Raw genomic sequence first — 22356 nt, forward strand, 5'->3', positions numbered from 1 at the left:
CAAGTTTTCCTACTCTGGCACTGGTTCCCACACTGCTTTCCCCTCATAAGTATCTTCTCCATAAGCTATGACTCCCTGTTTTCGCCTGTCTCTTCAATCTTGAGGGCAGTTGTTTGCCCTGTGTCATCCCTCTTTTACAGATCCAAGATAATTTGTTGCTTTTTCAGTCTGTTCAGCTTTTTATTTGTTGTTAGGACAGTGAAAACATTACAAGCTCCTTACAAGCAGAAACAGAATCTAGAAGTTCCTCCATGTGCTCTGTATTTGGCTTATTCTGATACCAAGTCTTTAAGTCAGAGGTAACTTTGATATTTGCATTGTCAGTGTTCTTTAAAGTAAGTTGAAACTTTGGTATGGAAATTTTTCTCAAGTAAGCAATTCTAGGTATGGAGTTTCCCCCCGCCCCCCCATAGTATACTGAGCAAAAGGAATGGGAATGGTTATAAACCATTCCTTTTAACCTACTGATGCACTTCACAACTTGAATAAATAGACTATATATAGATAAAATATCAAACCTAGTCATGGACAATTTTAGAATTATTTTCTACTGTGACCTGAAACCATACACAAAATGTAAATAATGTTTTTCCCATTGAAAATGTTGAGGATTTAATTATGTCTTAATTTTGGAGAGATGTTTATTTATTTTTAATCTCCATGTGACTGCATCATTTGAGTTCTTGAATTAACTTCTCCTTTTCTCAGTAGTATCTCTTAAACTCAATAATCAGACTTCTTTTCTATCTATATATGTAATCTTTCCTTGGGTTACAATGATGATCTCTTTATAAATGACTTTCAAATGTTTAGCAACAGTCCTAACATCTTTCTCAAGATTCTTTTCCACGTATTTAATATTTGACCTACGCAACTGAAACTACCCTCATTTCCCCTTCTCCAAACTAGTCAACCTCAATAAACTTTTCTTACTCTTATCTTAGTAGTGTAGTTTTATTTTTTTTTCTTTTTGAGACAGAGTCTTGCTCTGTCGTCCAGGCTGGAGTGTAGTGGTGTGATCTCAGCTCACTGCAACCTCCACCTCCCGGGTTCAAGCGATGTGTCTGCCTCAGCCTTCCGAGTAGCTGACATTACAGGCACATGACAACATTCCCAGCTAATTTTCGTATTTTTAGTAGAGATGGGGTTTTACCATTTGGCCAGTCTGGTCTTGAACTCCTGACCTCATGTGATCTTCCCACCTTGGCCTCCCAAAGTGCTGGGATTACAGGCATGAGCCACCACAGCCGGCCAGTAGTTTACTCTGACTTCCTAATAGGCTAACTTAAAAAAAGTTAAGGTGCATTAATTTTTGCTCTTTTTTTGCTTTTTCAACTGTTCAAAGTCCCATGCCTTTTAATAGTTATCTATATGCTAAAATTCCCAAATGTATATCTCCAGTCAATTCTACTTACTTTTTCTTTAAATTCTTATAGTTTACTGCCCACCTGACATCTTCACTTGGAAATGTAGTAGGTATCTCCAGCTTAACATGTCCAAAACTAAACTTTTGATCTTTTCCACCAAACCATGTCATTGGATAACTTCATTATTTTACTTAAGTCAGAATTTTAGATTTGTTCTTGTCTCTTCTCTTTCTCTCATGTCCTTCAAATCTTTCACAAAATTGTCTTTATTGCTATTCCTTCAAAATATATCCACTTCCATAATCTCCGTTATTATCCTAGTTCAAGCTGCTGTTATTGCCTATATGACTTACTACCTTGTCTAGCCTTAAGCAAAAGTTAAATCCTGCACAATTTCTTCTTAAAACCCGCTAATGGGTTAAAATCACTCAGATTAAATGCCAAAATGTTTGCAATAATGTACAAGCCTCTACATAATCTTCCCCCTTCCCTCCAAATGTCTCCAATATCTGTTCTTCATTACTTGCTCCACTCTAAGCACCCTATCCTCCTTGCTGTTCTGTGAACATGTGAGACGCACTGCTACCTTGGGTCCTTTTCACTTGTCTTAGAACCCTTCTCTCTGTGTTTATCAGCTTGGAAAAGCATCTCATTCAATTCTTTCTGAAATATCACCTTCTCAATTTGTGTTATCTAGTCTAACCACCCTATATAAAATTTCAAAATGCCCTCCTCTTCTGGCATTTCGATTTTCCTTTTTCTTGTTCTATTTTACTAAATATATAGTGTATATAGCCACTAGCTGTATGTGGTTATTTAAATGAATTTAAAATAAACATGTTTAAAATTTAGATTCTCGTTAATACCATCCAGATTTCAAATGCTCAATAGTCATGTGTGTCTAGTGGCTACCAAATTGGACAGCACTAATAGAACATTCCATCATTTTAGAGTTCTATTGGACAATACTGTTCTAAGTTTTATAAGAACAATTAATCTTCTTGCTGCAATCTCTCTAACCCTCAGTATGAATTGTATACTGCTATCAGCTTCATCTTCCTAAAGCATTACTTCCATCATCAGAGCAGAATGTACTATTGGGACACAGTGAGAGCACTGGAGTCAGAAATATCTTCTTTTAAGTCTCAACCCTGGTATTGACACTTAATTTAGATTTTTTTTTACCTCTGTTTTCTCAAAAGAAAATGGAGGTAATACCTTCTTGGCAGAGTTGTTTTCTATTACATAATATATGTGTTCCTGAGAAAACCTTGTGCTGTGCATAATCATGAACTAAAAACAGCAGGGCTTCTGGGAAAGAAAGGTTAGGAAAGACCGTTCAAAACCCATGCAGCTTTGAAAACTGAAGAGTTAAAAAATAAAATAACACAATTAAAAAGTCATGTTAAATTTTAAGCAATAAAAATATTTACTATATGAGTCTAAAATAAAATGAAGGTATCTAGATGAAAGGAGTATATCTAGATGGAAAGAAGGATAAGTCTGCAAAGTGATGAACTCAAGGGGACTATCCACAAACATCAGTAAAGACCCACTCAGTACATATATCTAAGACAGAGTTTGTGACCAAAGAGCCAAGAGGAGGAACATGAGATTCTTGGGATGAATGAGCATTGTGTGCAGTTCTGTATTTCTCTGGTTTGCTGCATCCCGCTGTGTTAGTGAACTTTACATTCAACTGCAATTATTTGGAAGTTGTGGACACTGTTGATGTTCCATCCATATCCCCTTTACCAGCTGGTTTACTCATCCTCAGTTATGGGGAGTGTTGGTTGTTAACAACTCACAGCTGTCCCACTCTCTCTGGAGAATTGTCTGGTCAAATGGAAACCACCTCATCCATAAGGTTAAACACCTTGCTGACTCTCCACTGGCAGTCTTTAGCTGGTGAATGGCTATCACAGGAGTACAAAAATCCAGGCCTCTTACCTCAAAGTCAGACCAACCCTGGGTAGTTGTTCATGTTTCAGAGCATACAGTTGGATCAGACTGAGAATACATCGTTGCTTAGTTTCTTCCCTTTTTTCTTGCCCTATTCTGCTCTTCTCCTTTTTCCTGAGGACACTACTTCACTTATTCATGTGCAAGTGAATCCTTGTTTCTAGGGAATCTAATGTGAGATAATATTGTAAAATATTATCATGATAGGAAATATCACATATGAACAGTTGTTTTTCTGAGTTATTTCTGAAACAAATGTTGTAATGGAACACTTTTTTAAAGTGCATAGCAGAGTTCCTAGCACATAATAAAAGGTCAATTACTAATTGCCACAAAGAGTATGATGAAGATAATGGTGGTGGTGATAATATTACTTCCTGCTCAGAAATTTTCAAGCTCTTTCCATTACCAACCTCATGATATTTTAGATATCTACAACTTGAGTCAAACGTACTTTTCCTGCTCATTTCCATACTCCTGCCCCACATTGAACTGTTGTTTTCCTACCAACTTAGAAGTCTTTCTACTTTCCTTCCATCTCTCCACATGCCAGTTGCTTTCTGCTACTCTTTTAGATAGTATCTCTTCTAATATACTTTTTATAAATGTATCAGATCATTGGGCTGTTACTCTCCTCTGGTTTGTCGTATTTTTATTCTCAGAATTCTACTGTATCTCAGCCCTGTCATACACTGTAAGAAAAATGGTAGCCAGGTGCAGTGGCACGGGCCTGTAGTCCCAGCTACTTGGGAGACTGAGGTGGGAGGGTCATTTGAGACTAGTCTAAGCAACATAGTGAGACCCCCATATCATTAAAAAAAAAAAGCAAAAGCCATTTACACATGTACTATAAATGGTATTCAGGGTGTTTTCTAAAACTTTTTATCACTTAAAAAATTATGTTAATGTTTAGGAGTTTTTTATGAGCTTAATAATTTTAAATAATAATTGTTAAGAATTATTTGAAGCTTTTCTAGGTCATTGAAGAGATGAAAGTATTTTTAGAATAAATTTGAGTCTTTTATTGGAGATAATTAACTGTATGTAAAATTTTACTCTAAGTTTATATAAAAGCTTTACGCAGCACAATGCCTTGGATATAGTAGCTATCTAAATATTTGAATATCTGTCATTCCTTTTTAATTTATGTATCCATAAAATATTTTGTCTTAATATTATGGTTTATTCACTATACTTTATATTTAATATATTAGAAGTCTTTAAATTTCACCAACATTTTGTTTTTGGGTAAAGTACAAAAGACACGAAGGACTTAGTATATACATAACTATAATATTTATTAATTTTCTACCTTTAGATTATCGACATGATGGTCGAGATCTTCAAAGCTCAACATTATCAGTGCCAGAACAAGTAATGTCATCAAACCATTGTTCACCATCAGGGTCTCCTCATCGAGTAGATGTTATAGGAAGAACTAGATCATGGTCACCCAGTGTCCCTCCTCCACAAAGGTAAGATAGACTACTTATTTTATTTGTAGGGTGGCTGTATTAGTCAGTGTTCTCCAGAGGGACAAAACTAATAGGATATATGTATATATGAAAGGGAGTTTATTAGGGAGAATTGGCTCATGTGATTATAAGTCAAAGTCCTACCATAGGACTTCTGCAAGCTGGGGAAGGGAGAAGCCAGTAGTGGCTTAGTCCGAGCGTGAGTCCATTTTGAAAGGTTTAAAACGAGGGAAGCTGACAGGACAGCCTTCAGTCTGTGGTCAGAGGCCTGAGAGCCACCAGCAAGCCACTGGTGCAAGTTCCAGAGTCCAAAGGCCAAAGAACCTAGTGTTGGGTGTCCAAGGGCAGGAAGAGTGAAAGGAATCATCCAGCACAGGAAAAAGAAGGAAGCCAGAAAACTTAGCAAGCAAGGTTATCCCACCTTCTTCACCCGCTTTGTTCTAGCTGTGTTGGCAGCCGACTGGATGGTGGATTGGGTGAGTCTTCCTCTCCTAGTCCACGTATTCAAATGTCAGTCTCCTCTGGCAACACCTTACAGACACACCTAGAAACAATACTTTACCAGCCTAGGCATCCTTCATTCCATTCAAGTTGACACGTAATGTTAACCATCACAATGGCATTTCAGACCTATTTATCATGTATTGTTAATAGTCTCTAAAGATAAGAGATTCTTGTGGAAAAAGAATTTAAGGAAAAACAAAATGGTTTTGTTTATTTAAGGAAAAACAAAATGCTATTCAAGGAAAAACAAGATGCTATACAATAACCTATATAACGACAGTAAAATGAAACATGACTTATTTTGTAAATTTAGACAACCTACATGTTATTTTATTGTAAGAGTTCAACATAATTCAGAAGAACGAGTTTTCAATCACATATTGGTATGAGTATATCTAGGTAGAACCAACTAATTATACTCATGAATGGTATAGATAATCGGTAATTTAATATATAGGAAAAAATGAAAATCTGACGGATGTTTAAAATTAGTAACAAATAACAGAATAATAATTTTTTTTTCTTTTTTTTTTTTTTTTTTTGAGACAGAGTCCTGCTCTGTCGCCAGGCTGGAGTGCAGTGGTGCGATCTTGGCTCACTGCAACCTCTGCCTCCTGGGTTCAAGCGATTCCCCTGCCTCAGCCTCCCGAGTAGCTGGGATTACAAGCGCACACCACCTTTCCTGGCTAATTTTTTGTATTTCAGTAGAGACGGGGTTTCACCATGTTGGCCAGGATGGTCTTGATCTCCTGACCTGGTGATCCGCCCGCCTTGGCCTCCCAAAGTGCTGGGATTACAGGCAAGAATAATAATTTTTAAAAGCATGTGCAGTGGGAGGGATGGCTCAGAAAATCTGCAGCTACAGGTCTTAAGCTTACTGGAAATCTCTGATCAACCTGGTTAAGTACAGACAAGCTTAATGGAATAAGAATCACGGAAATAATAGTTGAAGCTAACAAGAAATATGTGCATAATTTACATTGTACATACTTGGAATGTTTAAGAAATTTTGACCAGTTAGAATGACACACTTATACATCCTATTTTAAATAAATGATTGAGTATTTGACTTAGAATTTTAATTGAGTCTTAATTTTACACAGAATATTGGAATGTCTAAGAGAGCTTTAGATTTATTATGTTTGAAGGATATAAGCCACTAAAATAAGTTTTATGTAATTTAGACAATTGCAGAAATTAAACAATGTCTGACGTATTAAGTTGACAAACATGGTTTAAAATGTTTGAAGATGTTGAATTAACAAAGTTTATAAATGGGACCAAAATTATTAAACATTTTTTAAAAGTACTTAAATGTGATACACTTATCAATAGAATAATGTGTAATCTGAAATTTAAAGTTTGAGAACTAGTTTTAAATTTGTAACTTTAATAAATTGAACCCTTCCCTCCTCTAGGAAAATAAAAGAATGCCTATGTGAGAGGAAAAACCAAAATGTTTTTCTTCTTTGTACACTCTACTCAACACAAAACACCTCTGTGAACAGCTTTGTGGGGATTTTTTCCCACACCAAGTGACTTGCCAGCAGAAAGCACCTGAGTATCCTGTAATTCAGTTCAATTCTGACACTATAATCTGGAAATTGTATCAGATTTCACATGTTAAATGGTTAAAGGCTCAGTCCCACAAGGCTGTCCCCTACTTCAGATGCCAATTGCAAGTCCCAGATTGTGACCTATCCAGTTATAAACTGGAATTTCCATAGCCCCTCTCCTTAGTTTGATAGTTTGCTTGGACAGCTCCCAGAACTCAGTTAAACACTTTAATCATGTTTACCAGTTTGTTATAAAAGATATTTTTAAAAATGCAGATGAAGAAATGCATAGGATGAGATTTGGGCAACCTGGAAGCTCATCAAATCTTGTTCAAAAGTTTTATAGAGTTTAATCTCCAGCCCTCAACCCTCTTTCTGTAGGTCAGTAGGTGGGGCTGAAAGTTCCAGCCCTGTAATCACTTGGTCCCTCTGTATCTCTGTAGACTGGTCCTATCATGAGGATACCCAAGGGACCCACCCTTAGTAATCATTAGCATAAACTCAGAAGTTATCAGAGGGGATCAGTAACAAAAGACACTCTATCACTTAAGAAATTCCAGTGGTTTTAGGGACTCAAGACAAAGACCAAATGTATTTCACATTATACCACACTTTACTTTTATCAGGGAAAGAACATTTGAACAGTCCAATAGAAGATAGGAATACGTTTTAGATCAGATTCTGTTTCATATGATAGAAAGCCCATCATAATAGGAGCTCAAACATAAAATGTTTATTCCATGATGAAACAGAAGTGTGTAACTAGACAATCTAGGGCAAAAATGGTAGCTTAAAAAAGGCATCATTGATAAATTATAGAGAGAAGTAACATTTTTAAAATACAAGTAACTTATCGTTCCTAAAATAAGATCTACTAATATATCACTCATAAGCAATGTCCTTAAAAGAACATAGAGAACAACTAAAATGAAAATAAGATCCCAAGTTCAATCGGAAGAAAAAAAAATGAATGCAATGTCAAAAGTGTCATAAAGGACAAAGAAATATATGTTCTAGAAAAAAATTACTAAATTTAAAATATATAACCACTACTACCACTTTGAATTAGACAGTCTGTACTTTGCACAAAGACTGGACCAAGGGCCAAGAAAGGGTCAAACTGCAGCTAGAATTTTGCTCAATTGTATGCTCATAAGGCCATTTTTGTAAAGAAGCAGTACTTTTTCAAATTTGCCCTAAGGCATTATAAAAACTAATAAAAATACCTGGGTATAATGATCATGGACAAATTTGTTCCTTAACGTATAAAGAGCTTCTAAAGATAGGAAGCAACAACTGACAGGGTTATAGAAAGAAAGACAGAAACAATTGTAGTTGGAGATTTTAACATATCCCTAACAGAAATCAACAATCAGGCCCCCCCAAAAAATTATCAATGGCTTAGAAAATTTGAATAATGTCAAATTTATTGTGCGACTCAAATATGCTATGTTTTGTGTATATATATATATATATATATATATCTTTTTGTGTATCTCAGTATAAAATTACATAACATTAAAGCAAAGAATACAAATTATTTTTAACAAAACATAACTTTACAAAAAATAACTGGTAACAAAAGCTTGTTAAAAAGTAAACCTCAATAAATCCCACATAAATCATTGTCTCTGAATATTATTCAATAAACTTATAAAGCAATTTTAAAGAGGTAGTTTTTAAATTCCTGGAACTTATCTAAAATACTGTGAAATAACTTTCAATTATAAGTGAAATAATTGAGATATTAGGAAATATTAGGATTGAATGACAATGAAAATGATGCAAGCATTTGGGGGACACAAGCAGTATTTAGGAAATTTTTACCTTAAAGGATATTTATCAAAAAATAGGAATGCTTCAAAATGATGAAATAGGATATTACCTCACAACTGTTAGAATGACTCTTATCAAAAGGCAAAAAATAATATGAGATGGCAAGGACGTGGAGAAAAGGGAACCCTGGTACACTATTGGTTGCAATGTAAACTGATACAGTCATTATTTCATGAAAACAGTATGGAGGTACCTCCAAAAACTAAAAATGGAACTACCATATGATTCAGCAGTTCCACTACTGAGTATCAAAGGATATGAAATCAGTATGTCAAAAAGATACCTGTGAGGGGACAAAGCAAGATGTTGGAATACCTACACCATTCATATCTTCACCGGAATACCAAACTTTACCAGCTATCTGCACACTGAAAAACACTATCACAGGACCCAAAAATCAGATGAACAAACACAGTACCTGGTTTTAACTTCATATGATTGGAAGTGACATTGAGGAGCGCTGGAGAGACAGTCTTTAATCACCAATGCCATCCTTCTCCTAACCCCCAGCAACAGTTGTTCAACGTGGAGAGTCTGTGCATTTGGGAGAGGAAGAGCGCAGTGACTGGGGAACTTTACATTGAACTCAGTGTTGCCCTGTCATGGCAGAGAGCAAAGCTTTGCTGGGCTCAGCCAGTGCCTGGATATGGAGAGAGCATTTGGACCAGATTTAGCCAGAGAGGAATCACCCATTCAATCAGTCAGAACTTAAGTTTCTTAGCAAGCCATGCCACAGTGGGACAAAGTGCTGTGGAGTCCTAGGTAAACTGGAAAGGACACAAGGACTACAACTCCTAGGCAACACCTAGTGCTGGGCTGGGCTCAGAGCCAGAGGACTAGGGTGGCACATGACCTAAGGAGATACCAGCTGGCATGGCTAAAGGAGTGCTAGTACCACTCCTCCTCCAACCCCAGGCAGTGCAACTTATAGCAATTAAAGTGTCTCCTTCCTTCTGTTTAAAGGAGGAGAGCAAAGAGTAAAGAGGACTTTGTCTTGCATCTTGCATTACCAGCTCAGCCACAGTAGGAGAGTGAACTAGGCAGAGTCAAGAAGCCCCCATTCTAGGCCCTAGCTCTGGCACATTTCTAGACAAACATGGGCTAAAAGGAAGTTGCTACCTTGAAGGGAAGGACCCAGTCCTGCAGAATTAATCACCTGCTGAATAAAGACCCCCTGGGCGCTGAATAACCAGCAGTGATACCCAGGAACTATGCTGTGGGCATTGGGCTCTGAGATGTGCAGGCTTCACGGGTGACTCAGCACATTCCCACCTGTGGTGGCTGTGATGAAAGACTGCTTCTGTTTGAGAAAAACAGAGAGAAAGCTAAGGTGACTTTGTCTTGCACCTTAGATGTCAGCTCAGCCACAGTGGGTTAGAGCAAAAAGCAGGCTCATGGAGTCCCTGAGTACAAGCTTAGTACAAGCTTAGCATTTCCGTACCTGCCCTAGGCCAGAGAGGAGCCTATTGCCCTGAAAGGTGAGTCACAGGCCTGGCAGCATTTACCACAAACTGACAGAAGAAACCTGGGCTTTCAGTGAACATTGCAGTGGCCTGACAGAACCCCACTGTGGACCAGTGGTGGTAGATCCCACAGGGAGAGGCTCTTCTGCCTGTGGAAAGGGGAGGGAAGAGCAGGAAGGACTTTATATTGTGGTTTGAGTGCCACCTTAGCCACAGTAGAATAGAACATCAGGCAAATTTCTAAGGTGTTTGACTCCAATCCCTAGCTCCCAGATAGCACCTGTGGATCTGATCAGGGCCTGGGGGAACTTACCACCCCAAAGAGAAGGATCCAAACCTGGATGGCTTTGCCACCTGCTGATTGTAGAGTCCTAGGACCTTGAGTGAACATAGGTGATAGTAGCCAAGTAGTGGTTACAGTTGGCCTTGGGCAAGACCCAATGCTGTTCTGGTTTCAGGTCTGACCCTGTGCAGAACCAGCGGTGGTATCCACAGGGGTGCTTGCATCACCACAACCCCGGTTCCAGGCAGCTCAGCAGAGACAGAAAGAGACTCCATTTGTCTGGGAGAAAGTAAGGGAAAAGAATAAGAGTCTCTGGTGATCCAGAGAATTATTCTGGATCTTATCAAAGACCACCAAGGCGGTACCTCTATGAGTCTGCAAAAAACATAGCATTATTGGGCTTGGGGCCCAAGTCCCTTTGAATACCTGGAAAACCTTCCCAAGAAGGATGGCACAACAAGCCAAGACTGCAATAAATACCTAACCCTTCAATGCCAAGACACCAAAGACCATCTATAAGCGTTAGGATCATCCAGGAAAACAAGACTTCACCAAATGAACTAAATAAGGCACCAGGGACCAATACTTGAGAAACAGATGTGACCTTTCAGATAGAAAATTCAAAATTGCTGTTTTGAGGAAACTCAATGAAATTCTATATAACACAGAGAAGGAATTCCAAATTTTATGATAAACTTAACAACGAGATTGAAATAATTAAAAATAATCAAGTGGGTATTCTAGTGTTGAAAAATGCAATTGAAATACTGAAGAATGCATCAATGTCACTTAAGAGCAGAATAGATCAAGCAGAAGAATTAGTGACCATCAAGAGGACTTTTGAAAATGCAAAGAGCAAATAAAAGAAAAATAAATAAAAAACAGTGAAGCATACCTACAAGATCTAAAAAATAGACTCAAAAGAGCAAATCTAAGAGTTACTGGCTTTAAGATAGATAGAAGACAGTACAAAAGATCAATGAAACAGGTTTGTTTTTTTTAAAGATAAACAAAGTTGACAAACCTTTAGCCAGACTAACAGAGGAAAAAAGAGAGAAGACTCAAATAAACAAAATCAGGGATGAATAAGGACACATTACAACTGATACCACAGAAATTCAAAGGATAATTAGTGGCTGCTGTGAGCAACTATCTGCCAATAAATTGGAAGATATAGAGGAAATGCATAAACTCCTAGACACTTACTAGATTGAGCCACGAAGAAATCCAATAGCTTAACAGATCAATAACAAATAACAAGATCAAAGCCATAATGAACAGTCTCCCAGTAAAGAAAAGCCTGAACCCAATGGCTTCAATGCTAAATTCTAACAAACATTTAAAGAAGAACCAATACCAACTCTACTCAAACTATTTCAAAAAATGAAGAAGGAGAGAATACTTCCAAACTCATTCTACAAGGCCATTATTACTTTGATACCAAAAGCAGACAAAGACACATCAAAAAAAAACAAAAACTACAGACCAATATCTCTAATGAATATTGATGCAGAAATCCCCCCCAAAAATACTAGCAAACCAAATTCAACAATACTTTAAAAAGGTTGTTCGTCGAGACCAAGTAAAATTTATCCCTGGGATGCAATGATGATTCAACATATACAAACCAATTAATGTGATATATCATATCATCAGAATGAAGTACTAAAACCATATGATTATTTTAATTGTTTCTGAAAAAGCATTTGATAAAATTCAATATCCCTTCAAGATAAAAACCCTCAAAAAACTGGGGATGCAAGGAACATACCTCAACATGATAAAAGCCATGTACAACAGACTCACAGCTAGTATCATACTGAATGCAGAAAAACTGAAAGCCTTTCCTCTAAGGTTTGGAACATGGCAAGGATGCCCAGTTTCACCACTCTTATTCAACATAGTACTGGAAGTCCTAGCTAGTGCAATCAGCCAAGAGAAATAAATAAAGGGCATCTAAATTGGAAAGTTAGAAGTCAAGTTATCCTTGCTTGCAGATGACATGATCTTATATTTGGAAAAACCTAAAGACTCCACCAAAAACTATTAGAACTGATAAATTCAGTAAAGTTTCAGGATACATGATCAACATAAAAAATCAGTAGCATTTCTACATGGCAACAGTGAACAATCCGAAAAAGAAATCAAGAAAGTAATGCCATTTATAACAATCACAAATAAAATTAAATACCTAGAAATTGACTTAACCAAAGAAATGAAAGAGCTCTACAATGAAAACTATAAAACATTGGTGCAGGAAATTGAAGATGGCACACACAAAAATAGAAAGATATTCCATGTTCATGGATTGATACAATCAATGATGTTAAACTTTCTATACCACCCAAAGCAATCTACAGATTCAGTGCAATCCCATTGGAATACCAATGACATTCTTCACAGAAATTGAAGAAATAATTCTAAAATTCATGTGCAGCCACAAAAGACACAGAATAGCCAAAGCTATTCTGAGCAAAAAGCACAAAACTGAAGGAATCACATTACCTTTCTTCAAATTATACTACAGAGCAATAGTAACTGAAATAGCATGGTACTGCCATAAAAATAGACGTGTAGACCAATGGAACACAACAGAGAACCCAGAAACAAATCCATACACCTACAGTGAACTCATTTTTGACAAAGGTGCCAAAAGCATACATTGGAGAAAGGGAAGTATCTTCAATAAATTGTGCTGGGAACACTGGATATCTATATGAATAATAATGAAACTTGACCCCTATCTCTTGCCATATACAAAAGTCAAAACGGATTAAAGACCTAAGTCTAATACCTCAAACTATGAAACTACTACAAGAAAACATTCAAGAAACCCTCTGGGACATTCATCTTGGCAACAATTTCTTGAGTAATACCCCACACACAGGCAAACAAAGCAAAAGTAGGCAAAAGGGCACGGTGGCTCACACCTGTAATCCCAGCACTTTGGGAGGCCGAGGTGGGCAGATCACGAGGTCAGGAGATCGAGACCATCCTGGCTAACATGGTGAAACCCTGTCTCTACTAAAAACACACACAAAAATAGCAGGTGTGGTGGCGGGCGCCTGTAGTCCCAGCTACTCCGGAGGCTGAGGCAGGAGAATGGCATGAACCTGGGAGGCAGAGCTTGCAGTGAGCCCGGATCGCGCCACTGCACTCCAGCCTGAGCAACAGAGCGAGACTCCATCTCAGAAAAAAAAAGGAAAAAAAAAAGTAGACAAAAGGGATATCAAGTTAAAAAGCTTCTGCACAGCAAAGGAAATAATGAAGACACAACCCACAGAATGGGAGGAAATATTTGCAAAGAAACTATCCATCTGAGAAGGGATTAATAGCCAGAATGTATTAGGAACTCAAACAACTGTATAGGAAAAAAAATCCAATAAGCCAGTTAAAAAATGGGTAAAAGATTTTAATAGAAATTTCTCAAAAGAAGACATACAAATAGCAACCAGGCATATCAGAAGATTCTCAACATCATTGATCATCAGAGAAATGCAAATCAAAACTACAATGACATGTTATCTCACTCCAGTCAAAATGGCTTATATCCTAAAACAATAACAAATGCTGGTGAATATGTGAAGAAAAGGGAACACTTGTACACTATTGGTTGGAATGTAAATTAGTACAACCACTATGGAGAACAGTTTGGAGGTTCCTCAAAAAACTAAAAATAGAGCTACCATATGATCCACCATCCCACTGGTTGGTATATACCCAAAAGAAGGGAAATCAGTATATCAAAGACATATTTGCCCTGTCATGTTTGTTGCAGTACTGTTCACAATAGCCAAGATTTGGAAGCAACCTACATGTCCATAATGGATACAGAAAATGTATTTATGCATGATGGAGTACTATTCAGCCAGAAAGAAATGAGATCCTGTCATTTGTAACAACATAGATGGAACTGGAGGTCGTTATGTCAAGTGAAATAAGCCAGGCACAGAAACACAAACATTGCATGTTGTCACTTGTTTGTGGGATATAAAAATCAAAACAATTTAACATATGGAGATGGAGACTAGTAGGATGATTACCAGAGGCTGGGATGGGTCGCAGGGGATGAAGGGGATGTGGCAAATGGTTAACGGGTACAAAGAATGGAAATAATAAATAGAACCTAGTATCTGATAGCACAACAGGGTGACTATAGTCAAAGTAATTTAATTGTGCATTTTAAAATAACTAAAAGAGTATAATTGGGGCCAGGCACGGTGGCTTACACCTGTAATCCCAGCACTTTGGGAGGCCAAGGCGGATGGATAATGAGGTCAGGAGTTCGAGACCAGCCTGGCCAATATGGTGAAACCCCGTCTCTACTAAAAATACAAAAATTAGCCGAGCATGGTGGTGTGCGCCTGTAGTCCCAGCTACTTGGAAGGCTGAGTCAGGAAAATCACTTGAATCCGGGAGGCGGATGTTGCAGTGAGCCAGGATTGTGCCACTGCACTCCAGCCTGGGCAACAAAGCAAGACTCTGCCTCAAAAAAAAAAAAAAAAAAAAAAGTATAATTGGATTCTGTGGAACACAAAAGATGAATGCTTGAAGGGATGGATTTCCCATTTTCTATGTTGGGATTATTAAGTATTTTGTGCCCTTATCAATGTATCTCCTGTACTCCATAAATATATACACCTACTATGTACTCACAAAGTTAAAAAATTAAAATTAAAAAAGATATCTGCACTCCCATGATCATTGCAACATTATCCACAACAGAATTGATATGGAATGAAACTGTCATCAACAGATGTACAGGTAATAAAAATGTAAATATACACAATGAAATACTATTCAACTCCAAAAAGAAGAAAATTCTGTCATTTCTGACAACATAGTTGAACCTAGAGGTCATTATGTTAGGTGAAATAAGCCAGGTATAGAAAATAAATACCACATGATCTAACTTGTATGTAGAATCTAAAAAGTTGCAGTCTCTGAAACAGAGAAAAGAGCCTGGTGGAGTGAGAGGATTGGGGAGATATAGGTCAAAAGACCTAAAATTTCACTTACACAAGAGGAATAAGTTCAAGAGATCTATTGTATATAATGGCAACTATAGTTAATATATACTTGAAAATTTCTGAGAGAGTAGATTTAAAGTGTTCTCACACAAAAGAATAAATATTTGAGGTAATGCAAATGTTAAATAGCTTGATTTAGCCATTCTGCAATGTATACACTTATCAAAATATCATGTATACCATAAATATGTGCAATGTTTATTTGACGAAAAATTTTTCAATGCAAATAGAGAACTAAATAAACACTGAATTTAGGAAACAGTACAGAACAATGGAGAAAGTCCTGAAGAAATATGAAGGACGGAATTAATAAAGATTAGGGAAAAATCAGTGAAACTGAGACAAAATGAGGCACAGACAGTAAGAAAAAGAAGTGAAAGATAAGAATGTATGTTAACCCAAAAGTTAGTTATTTGAAAAGATTGGTGACACCAATACAATAAAAGGATTGTACATGAAAAATGAGAGGTATAACTAAATAAAACGTTGAAAAAGGGAAACAACTACAGATAAGAAAAAGACTTTAAAGATAGCAATCATTATGAAATTATGTTATTAAATTTGTTAATCTAGGCGAAATGGTTAAATTTCTGAAATAGATATAAAATATTAAAATTGGCACAAGAAGAAATGAAAGTTAAAATAACAACTAGTGTTCATGACCAGCCTGGCCAACCTGGTGAAACCCCATCTCTACTAAAAACACAAAACAATTAGCCAGGCGTGGTGACAGGCACCTGTAATCCCAGCTACCCAGGAGGCTGATGGAGGAGAATCGCTCGTACCCGGGAGGTGGAGGTTGCAGTGAGCCGAGATCCTGCCATTGCACTCCAACCTGGGCAAGAAGAGTGAAACTCCATCTCAAAAAAAAAAAAAAATACAAAAAAAAAAAAAAAATTAACAACCAGCAAACAGGTTGAAATGGTACTCAGAGACAAACTACTCTCTTGCCCCCATCCACCCATAAAGAGAATTCCAGACTAAAAAGATATTATGGGTAAGTTTTAACCAAGTTTTTGAGAACTAATATCTGTTCTATACAACTGGCTCTAAAAACAGATAAAAAAGAAAAGTTGCGTAATTCTTTTTCTGGAACTAACATAACCTTAGTTCTAATTCTTAGAGTATAATAAAATATATATGTATTCCTTTTTCTTTTTTTTTTTCAAGGACAAAGTCTCACTATGTTGCCTAGGCTAGACTTGAACTCCTGGGCTCAAGCAATCCTCTAGGCTCAGATACCGGGACTATGTGCCTCTGTGCCCAGCTTAAGAAGCCCATTTTAGTTACAAATGTATGTAAAAAATCTTACTTTAAGTAAATCTAACCATGAATTTAAATCATGGCGGTGAGACACCAGAAAAATTGTTATGGTAATTCATCATATTAATGGACTAATGGGGAAATAAATCTTATTAGAGTCAGAAAATGAATTTTATTGTTCAGCTTATATTCCCATAGGATACTAAACTAGAAGAGAACCACCTACACTTTGTAAAGGCTTAATAAAGCAAGCATTATACTTAATGGAAAAACTTTAGAGAAATTTGCATTAATAGCAGAAATAAGAGACGGATGTTCATTAATATTGTCACTGTTTAAAATAGTACTTCAGGTCCTGAAAAATGTTAAGAAAAGGAAATAAGAGGTTTCAGGATTGGAAGAGAAGAGATGAAAACCATCATTATTTGTTAATGACAGGATTATCTCCACAGAAAACCCAATATAACCAAAATATTAAAACTAATGTAGGAGTTCTGTCAAATAGCTGTCCATAGATCAACTTATAAGATGAGTAATTACTAATTGGAAAATATAGTAAAATGTAAGTACTATTCTCAAAAGTAACCCAAAGTATCTAACAATTCACGTACTAAAAATTCACAGGATCTTTTTAAGTAAGAGGTAAAACTTTGGGTAAGGAATTAATGAGAGATATGCCCTATGCATGGGTAGAATTACTTCCTATAATAAAGATATCAATTTTCCATAAATTAATTTATAAATCTAATGCCATGACAATCAAAATTTTATGTGCAATTTTACAAACTTGTTCTAGGCATTATGTGGAAGGATAAAGACATACCAATAAATCCATTTTGAAAAAAGAAGAGAAAAATTTGCCAGGAGGCAAAAATAATTAAAACTAGGATGGAACTTGAATAACAGCAGCAAAATAGACATATTGAAGGGAATCGATAGTAAAATAATAATATTTATACATTTACAACGATATTTATATGTGAACTTGACATATGATGATAAAGTGGCACCACAATTAATATGGAAAGGGTGGGTCAGACAGGATAGGAAAATTAGCTCATCAATGGAATAAATTAAAAACTGGACTCCTATCTTTCATCCTACACTATGACATGCCATGTCTTAATTGTGTTTTAAAGGGCTGTTGCGTGTCATCACGGATGAGGTAAGAGTTGAAGCAAAGAACTACTTAGGTAGCTTTTTTTTTTTTTTGAGATGGAGTTTCGCTCTTGTTGCCCAGGCTAAAGTGCAATGGTGGGATCTCTGCTCACCGCAACCTCCACTTCCCGGGTTCAAGCGATTCTTCTGCCTTGGCCACTCGAGTATCTGGGATTAGAGGCATGCACCACCACGCCTTGCTGATTTTTTATTTTTTAGTAGAGACAGGGTTTCTCCATGTTGGTCAGGCTGGTCTTGAACTCCCGACCTCACGTGATCTGCCCACCTCAGCCTCCCAAAGTGCTGGGATTACAAGCATGAGCCACCACGCCCAGCCTAGGTAGCTATTTTACGGTACATTCACAAAGATGGTAGTTTGGACTAGAGTGGTATCAAGGGAGATGGCGCAAAGTGTGCAAATTTTGACTTGTTCCCCTAAGCTCTGAACTCATGTCCAACCACCTATGAGACATCTCTATCTGCAGTCCTATAGGTCATGTATACAAATGTGTCTAACACTGAACATATTTTCTCCATACAAATCTTCTTCTCTTGAGTATATTATTGAGTATCAGTACTAGAGACCTGGTAGTCATCCATATGATGGTTATATATAAGGATACATGATAGTCCTTATCATATCGCCACTGTTATTAGTTTACTTTGAGCTCCTTATGCTGCATCTCTTATAGCAGTAATCTTACTTAACTGTCAACCTTCCACTGAAACTTATACCTTTAGCCAGAGATGCAATTAGTTAAAACAAAATTTGGACTTCACCATATAGTGGCTTTGTCTTTTTCTACTGTGCTTTAAAATAAACCTCATTTCTTTGTGTTTCAAATGGTTTACTAAGATATTTAATAGATCTTGTTGTTTTAGTCGGAATGTGGAACAGGGGCTTCGAGGGACACGCACTACTACCGGACATTATAATACAATTAGCCGAATGGATAGACATCGTGTCATGGATGACCATTACTCTCCAGATAGAGACAGGTAAATATGATTAAATACTATTAGACCTTATTATTAATATAATCACTGCTTTCAGGAAGGGGTTACCATAAAATGTTTTCACATATTCCTTTTTCTTAGTTTCTAAAACAATGTTTTTCTGTTACAATGCTTACATTATTTCTTATGACTGCTACACTGTTAAAAGTAAATAAATACAAACAACCTTTTCTCTGGTAAGAAAAAAACAAAATTATCTTTCTCTTGCCATTTTGTTTTTGGTTTAATCAAACCAGTTAAGTTAGTGAATCTGTATAAGTGATTATAATGTTAATTATAGTGAAACCAAGATGTTTTATTATTTTTCCTTGTCATAAACAATTATTATATATATAAATACTTTCATGAGACAAAAGATTTTAAAGTCTTTTACATTCATCAGAGAAATTGGTGTGACTTTTCACATATAGAAGTATTGAGACAGAGTCTGATTTGTTTAGGAAACATTTTATGATTCATGAAGAGGTTTTTCCTCATGGCTTTCAGTAAACCTTTTAAGCATCTTAAAGATTGATTGCTGTATTTGGAAGAGCTCTCTGAATTTGCTCCATTAAATGTGACAAACTTGGAAGTAACATGGTATGTTACAATGCTTACATTAACTACTATTAATATTTTTAACTTAAGCAAATTGATAAACTCTCTAATTCATGCTTTGGTTATACATGAAGTAAATGCCATTATATTTCCCAAACTATTCAAAGGATGTGATAAAATAACGACGGAACTCAGAAGTCCCGTTGTATGCATCCTAAACCAATTTTAGGAAGAACATTTGGGGGCTTTTAAATAAGCTGATATGAGAAATTACTGTTTACATTTATACACTTAATTTTTTTGTCTAAATTAAGATTATACTTAATTCATGCTTAATTTCACTGTGATTTCGCATACTTCTCCAGAAGTAAAAAGGGGATATCGTAGTCTTCAATAGTGTCTAACAAGTATTGGCTTTTGTGCCTGAGATCTAGGAAGAAATTATATGTAAGAAGTTATTAAATTAATATTGCTTTTAGTGATAAATGAAAGCTAATGTAGTATTTTATTTTCTTTTAATTTGCTTAACTTTTTCATAGTAATCTGTGTCTTTAGGGGTAATTACAGACATGCTACCTATAGAAGTTGGTGCTTATCAAGTGCAATACTGTAATAGAAAGAAGGGTAACTATGTTGACATGATTAGGAGTTGAAAGGAGTCGTATTAGGATGAATGAAGAGGTATTTTAGCTGCCTAATATAGCATTTTAATGAGCTTCATCGTTTCTGGAAATTATTTATATACCAAGACATAAAATCCTTGTTCCTTGAAGGTTTGTTAATGGAAATGATGAGAGAGAAAATTCTGAAATGAATTTAAACTTTCTTCCATTTTATGTAAAGTTTTATTTTAATGAAAAATGGACTTTGTTTTCTTTAAGACAAATAAATGCTGTCTAAATCTTGCAGAAAAATAAAATTAACATCTAGAATTATACTTACAAATAAAAATGATTGCTATCATGTCAAATGCATAATATTTTATAAATATTTAAAGGCAAATGACCCTAGGTTTAATGGCAACAAAGCTTCCTATTAAAGCCTAGATGATTAATCCTTGGTATTAGTTAATATGATCATATTAGGTAATTATCATGTCAGAGATATCCTACAATGTGCATTTTTATGTCTGTTCCAATTTATGTCTGCAACTGAAACGTAATTTTATTTTTATTTTTTATTTAAAAAATTTATAAATCTTTTAGTTTAGCAAAAATGTTCATATAATTATTTTCTGAAGTTTTCAAGAAAATTGATCCATGTGGTTTTTATTTCTCTTTTAGAGCACCGTCAATGCCAGATCACAATTTCTCTTAATTGTGAGCTGCCTTAAATCCTTTTTTCAAATAAATAAAATAGAATTTTATTTAAATAGGAATATAAAACCATTTCTAATATTATTTGATTATCTGTGTAATTATTTATTAACATGAGGAATGAAAAATTTAAAAGTTCAATATTATATATATGGTCTGTCACATTGAGCAACAAGTTCTTAATTTCTCTTTTATCTTAATATTCTAAGAGTTTTGGCAATAAAATGCATATGGGTGCATTATGATTTTTAGAAGATAAGAATACTTTAGAACTCTTACAGCAAATTTTCATGAATAGCATTTTAATCAATAATAATGTTGATTAAAAAGCCTAAGAGAGAATTTCTTTTGAGATAATAATAGTAATTTAGGTCTTTTGAGAGGTACAGTAAATAACCTTTCTTGTCAGTAAGAATTGAGGCACTGGACTAGAATAGTATTTTATTGAATGTAATATTTTATTGAATATTTTTCACAGGATTTGAAACCAAATGGCCTTGATTTTGAATGCAGGATTTAACCTCTTGCTACCTGTGTCTTTGGGAAAATTAACCTCTTTGACACTTGATTTCCTTATCTGTAAAATTAGAATGTCAGTATCAACTTTACCGAGTTGTGTAGATTAAATGACTCATATCAACTTTATTGAGCTGTGTAGATTAAATGACACTGCCTCCAATTGTATAGTAGGTACTGAAAATACGTGCCTTAACCTTACCATTTTAAAAGGATATATTCACTTGCAAATAATTTATATTTAATATGCTTAGTAAACAAGAAAAAAGAGAGAGAGAGAAATCAGCCAGTTCACTTAGTGTTGTTGTCCTTTTGTTTGTTTGTTTGTTTTTTGAGACAGTGTCTCACTGGGTAGCCCAGGCTGGAGTTCAATGGCGTTTTCTCGGCTCATTGCAACCTCTGCCTCCCAGTTCAAGTGATTCTCCTGCCGCAGCCTCCCAAGTAGCTGGGATTACAGGCATGTGCCACCATCTCCAGCTAATTTTTTTTTTTTTTTTTTTTTTTTTGTATTTTTAGTGGAGACAGGGTTTCGCCATGTTGGCCAGCCTGATCTCGAACTCCTGACCTCAGGTGATCCACCTTCCTGGGTCTCCCAAAGTGCTGGGATTACAGACATGAGCCACCGCGCCTGGCCCATGTAGTTTTTTGTTTTTTTTGTTTTTGTTTTTTTTAAGTTTTGTATAGAATGAATGTAGGGCATGAATTGGACCTTGAAAAATGGGCATGTTTATTCAGGCAAGACCAAGAGCAAGGATAGACTATATTGAGTGAGAAACGATGCTATTTGACATTCATTAATAGTACTTGGTTAAACTTGGATGGTGTAAGGAGAAGATATAGTATTTATATCCTTTCTATAGGTAATATAGAAATAATTTACACATTAAATTTTTATTAGGTCTTTGTTTCTCTGCATATCTCACTGTATTATCAGTCAAAATCCTATTCTGCTTTGCAAAGTAAATAGATTCTTTACAAGTAATTTAGAAACCTGGATGCAAGGACTCAGCTAAAACAAGGAATTATTAAGCATATCCTTCATCTTCTACTTCCATTCTGCTGCTTTTTATACC

The 22356-nt window shown here is 35.9% G+C and overlaps 1 protein-coding gene across 45 annotated transcripts in view; it reads left to right on the forward strand.

The window, feature by feature from the left end:
* Positions 1–22356, forward strand: part of RIMS2 (regulating synaptic membrane exocytosis 2) — a 775242-nt gene that overhangs the window by 483204 nt on the left and 269682 nt on the right. For 44 of the 45 annotated variants that reach the window (XM_055286971.2, XM_055286974.2, XM_055286975.2 and 41 more), the window contains 2 exons: positions 4648–4804; positions 18780–18896. In XM_055286971.2, coding sequence (XP_055142946.1) covers positions 4648–4804; positions 18780–18896 — 274 coding nt within the window. Of the gene's footprint in view, positions 1–4647; positions 4805–18779; positions 18897–22356 lie in introns of those variants that run through there. The other variant, XM_055287010.2, reaches the window with a different exon arrangement.

Source organism: Symphalangus syndactylus, chromosome 7 (genome assembly GCF_028878055.3).
Source record: "Symphalangus syndactylus isolate Jambi chromosome 7, NHGRI_mSymSyn1-v2.1_pri, whole genome shotgun sequence".
Taxonomy (NCBI): domain Eukaryota; kingdom Metazoa; phylum Chordata; class Mammalia; order Primates; family Hylobatidae; genus Symphalangus; species Symphalangus syndactylus.